Source organism: Leptosomus discolor, chromosome 25, assembly GCF_034619465.1.
Source record: "Leptosomus discolor isolate bLepDis1 chromosome 25, bLepDis1.hap2, whole genome shotgun sequence".
Taxonomy (NCBI): Eukaryota; Metazoa; Chordata; class Aves; order Leptosomiformes; family Leptosomidae; genus Leptosomus; species Leptosomus discolor.
In genome coordinates this window covers 7,294,846-7,298,844 of record NC_141415.1, presented here as the reverse complement: position 1 = coordinate 7,298,844, position 3,999 = coordinate 7,294,846, and the positions used below count along the sequence as shown (strand labels likewise).

The 3,999-nt window shown below is 70.6% G+C and overlaps 1 protein-coding gene across 1 annotated transcript; it reads left to right on the top strand.

Annotated features, from left to right (window-relative positions):
• Positions 1 to 870: 870 nt before the first annotated feature.
• On the top strand, positions 871 to 3,680 carry NR1D1 (nuclear receptor subfamily 1 group D member 1). The gene is made up of 7 exons (XM_086477963.1): positions 871 to 1,240; positions 1,340 to 1,428; positions 1,517 to 1,661; positions 1,954 to 2,414; positions 2,551 to 2,736; positions 3,198 to 3,408; positions 3,481 to 3,680. Exons 1-7 carry the CDS (start codon positions 871 to 873, stop codon positions 3,678 to 3,680), a joined length of 1,662 nt encoding a protein of 553 aa, XP_086334089.1.
• Positions 3,681 to 3,999: the final 319 nt, after the last annotated feature.

Genomic DNA, 3,999 nt, shown 5'->3' with positions numbered 1-3,999 from the left:
TAGTCTGGGGGAGGGGGTAGGGGCGGTATGGGACCCACTGTCCCAAATTCGGTGACCCCCTTTGGTGTGACTGGTGGCAGCAGGCTGGCTCCGGCTGCGCGGCATCTGTGCCAGCGGCACCGTGTGCGGCGGGAGACACATGGCCCCGGCGATCCCGTGTGTCCCCAACGTCGCCCTCCACGTGTCCCGGCCCTGAGTCAGACAGAGCCGTGTCCCGGTGCTGCTGCCCCTGCCCCGTGCATGGAGCTGGGGGGGGGGGGATGTGGTGGTGTTTGGGGGGCGGGGGGGGGGGAGCTGGCTGTGACCTTTGCCAGGGCTGGCCGTGGGCGCAGCACCGGGGCTGGTCCCCACCAGGGCTCCTCAACGGAGAGCTCCCCCAGCCTCTGCCCTTTGCTCTGGTGGGGCTGCGCTGTGACCATGTTCCCAGTGCCAATGGAGGGGGGGGGATATGCTGCGTTGTGGGGCTCCATCTGGACTTGTGGGGCTGGGAGCTGGGCTGTGCCGTGGGCACGGGGCTGGAGCCGGCAGCTGTACCTGCCGTGACCTCTCGGTTACGCCTCCGGCGCGTTCCTGGCCCGCATTCCTCCCACGGGCGCTTCCGGGGTGCCGTGCCCGTGTCCCCAGCCGACACGCACCCAGGCAACCCGGCTGTCCCCATCCCACGTGGGGCTGTCACCCGTGGCGGCCAGCAGACACGGTGGCTGACTCAGGGCGGGTGGCACACGTGCTGCCGCGGTGCAGCGGGACACCCGTGGGTCTGGGATGCATTCGGGGTGCTTCCCTGGAGACCCCACCCTACCCAGGACTGCGATCCCCATCTCGGGGTCCCCTCTCGGCCGGTGGAAGGCTGAGCCCGGTGCAGCTCAGTGCATGTGTGGCCCTGCTGCTCTGCCCGCAGGCGGCGTGATCAGCTACGTGGGCTCCAGCGGCGCCTCGCCCAACCGCACCAGCCCCGTCTCGCTCTGCAGCGACAGCTCCAACGGCAGCTCCCAGTCGGGCTCCCAGCCCTTCCCCACCTACTTTCCCCCGTCGCCCACTGGCTCCCTCCAGGACTCCCGCACCTACGGCGGGGGCTCGCTGGCTCCCCGTGAGGATGGCTCCCCTTCCTCCTCCTCCTCTTCCTCCTCCTCCTCCTCCTCCTCATCGTACGGCTCCTCAGTGAACTTCCCCGGGGTGCAGCAGGTCCCCGTGGATGAGCGGCGCCGCAGCTCGCCCAGCAAAGCCGGCAGCACCGTCACCAGTGAGTGGAGTGGGCGGGGGGGGGTGTGTGCAGCGGGTTGTGTCCCCCCCCCACTGTGGTGGGTACCCCGGGACCCCGCTCAACCCCGTCCCTCCGCAGAGCTGAACGGAATGGTGCTGCTCTGCAAGGTCTGCGGGGACGTCGCCTCCGGCTTCCACTACGGTGTCCACGCTTGCGAGGGCTGCAAGGTACCAGGGATGGGGCCGGGGGGGTGCGGAGCCCCTGCCGTGCTGGGGGGGGCCCTCCGAGTGACACCCACCCCCCCCTGCCCCGCAGGGCTTCTTCCGCCGCAGCATCCAGCAGAACATCCAATACAAGAAGTGCCTCAAGAACGAGAACTGCTCCATCGTCCGCATCAACCGCAACCGCTGCCAGCAGTGCCGCTTCAAGAAGTGCCTGCTGGTCGGCATGTCCCGTGACGGTGAGCTTGGCCCCGGGCCCCCTGGCCCCCCACCCCCCCGGAACCGGGGACCCCATGTTCACTGCTGGACAGCCCCTCTGGGGGTGGGATCCCCCATGCCCAGGGCTGTACGTCCCCTCCAGGGCTGGGTCCCCCTGTACTTGGGGCTGTATGTCCCCTCCAAACCAGGGTGGGGGTAGGGATGCAGCCACGTTCCCGGCAGCCCCCCAGCCCCCCCAATGGCGCTGGGCTGGGGGCGGGGGGGGGGTGTCAGCGTGCCTGGGCTGCCCACTAACGCCGGTGTCCCCCGCAGCGGTGCGCTTCGGGCGCATCCCCAAGCGGGAGAAGCAGCGGATGCTGGCGGAGATGCAGAGCGCCATGAGCGGCATGGGCAGCGTCCCGCCGGGGATGCCCGGCCCCGGCGAGGGTCCAGCACCAGGCGGGGGCCGCGCACCACCCCCCTGCCCCCCACCGCTCGCCCCCCCCACCTGCTTCTCCCAGTTCCCCCAGCAGCTGACTCCCCCCCGCTCGCCCAGCCCTGGGGGGGCCACCGAAGATGTCATCGCGCAGGTGGCCAAGGCCCACAAGGAGATCTTCGTCTACGCGCACGACAAGCTGGGACCCCCTCCGGCCTGCGAGAGCAGCCTCCTGCGCTGGGACGCACCCCCCGCCTGGGCCCCTGGCCCCCCCGAACCCCGGCTCTGCCCCCCCACCTACCCCGAGCCCCCAGCGCGGGGCTGCCCCTGGCCCCGTGGCACCAAGGACGTCCTGCCGGTGAGCACCCGGGGGCTCCCGCTCCCCCTCCTCGGGTATTTTTAGCAGCTAATCGCACTAATCGCCTTGACCGTGCCGTGGCGGCGGGGCTGGGGGAGCCCCACGGCGCCGGGCTGAGCCGTGCCGTCGCCCGCAGGCCTGCCCCATGAACAGCCACCTGCCCGGCCGCAGCGGGCGCTCGGTACAGGAGATCTGGGAGGATTTCTCCCTCAGCTTCACCCCCGCCGTCCGTGAGGTGGTAGAGTTCGCCAAGCACATTCCTGGCTTCCAGGCCCTCTCCCAGCACGACCAGGTCACCCTGCTCAAGGCCGGCACCTTTGAGGTACGTCCTGGGACAACGAGGGCTCAACGGAGGGCACGGTGCCCCACGGCACTGCATGGTGCCCCATGGCATTGCACGGTGCCCCATGGACCGGCATGGAGCCTCACGGCATTGCACAGTGCCCCGTGGACCGGCATGCAGCCCCACGGCACGGGCACAGTGCCCCTACAGCGTTGTACAGTTCCCCATGGCACAGCACAGTGCCCCAGAGCGTGGCACGGAGCCCCATGGCATTGTACGGTGCCCCACAGTGTCGCATAATGCCCCACAGCCTGGCACAGTAGCCCGTGGCATTGCACAGTAGCCCACAGCATGGCAGCCGTGGCACGGAGCACGGCGCTGCACGGTGCCCCATGACCGAGCATCGCAGCCCGCGGCGCGGCACGGCGCCCCTCGGCGCGGCACGGCGCTCCTCGGCGCGGCACGGCGCTCCCGTCCCGCTGACGCCGCGTGTGCCGCAGGTGCTGATGGTTCGCTTCGCCTCGCTGTTCGACGTGAAGGAGCAGACGGTGACGTTCATGAGCCGGACGAAGTACAGCCTGGAGGAGCTGTGGGGCATGGGCATGGGCGACCTGCTCAGCTCCATGTTCGAGTTCAGCGAGAAGCTCAGCGCCCTCGACCTCACCGACGAGGAGCTGGGGCTCTTCACCGCCGTCGTCCTGGTCTCGGCAGGTGGGAGCCGGGGCGATGCAGGGGCAGGGGGACAGGGGAGGGTCGCTGCCTGCTGACACCCCGTCCCCGCAGACCGCTCGGGCATGGAGGACACGGCGTCGGTGGAGCAGCTGCAAGAGACGCTGATCCGCGCCCTGCGCGCCCTCGTCCTGAAGACGCACCCGGCGGAGACGTCGCGGTTCACCAAGCTGCTGCTGAAGCTGCCGGACCTGCGCACCCTCAACAACCTCCACTCCGAAAAGCTGCTCTCCTTCCGCATCGACACCCAGTAGGGCCCCGACGGACCCCGGGGAAAACACACACCACACCCCCCCCACGCCCCCTGCACACCCACCACTCCTGTACATAGCACCGCCGGCGGAGAGGGGACACACGAGCCCCCCCACCACCACCACCCCGAGGGGCAGCACGAACGCCACGGCACCCACCGGACTCCTGGGGGGAGCTGCAGCCCCCACCCCACCCCACCCCCCCCCCCGCAAGGTGGGCGCTGGGATGCCAGGACACCCCACCCCCCATCCCCAGTTGGGAGCCAGCCCCACGGCTCCGCTGGCAGCACCGGAGGGGGTTCCGCCGCCCCAGCCCCCCCAC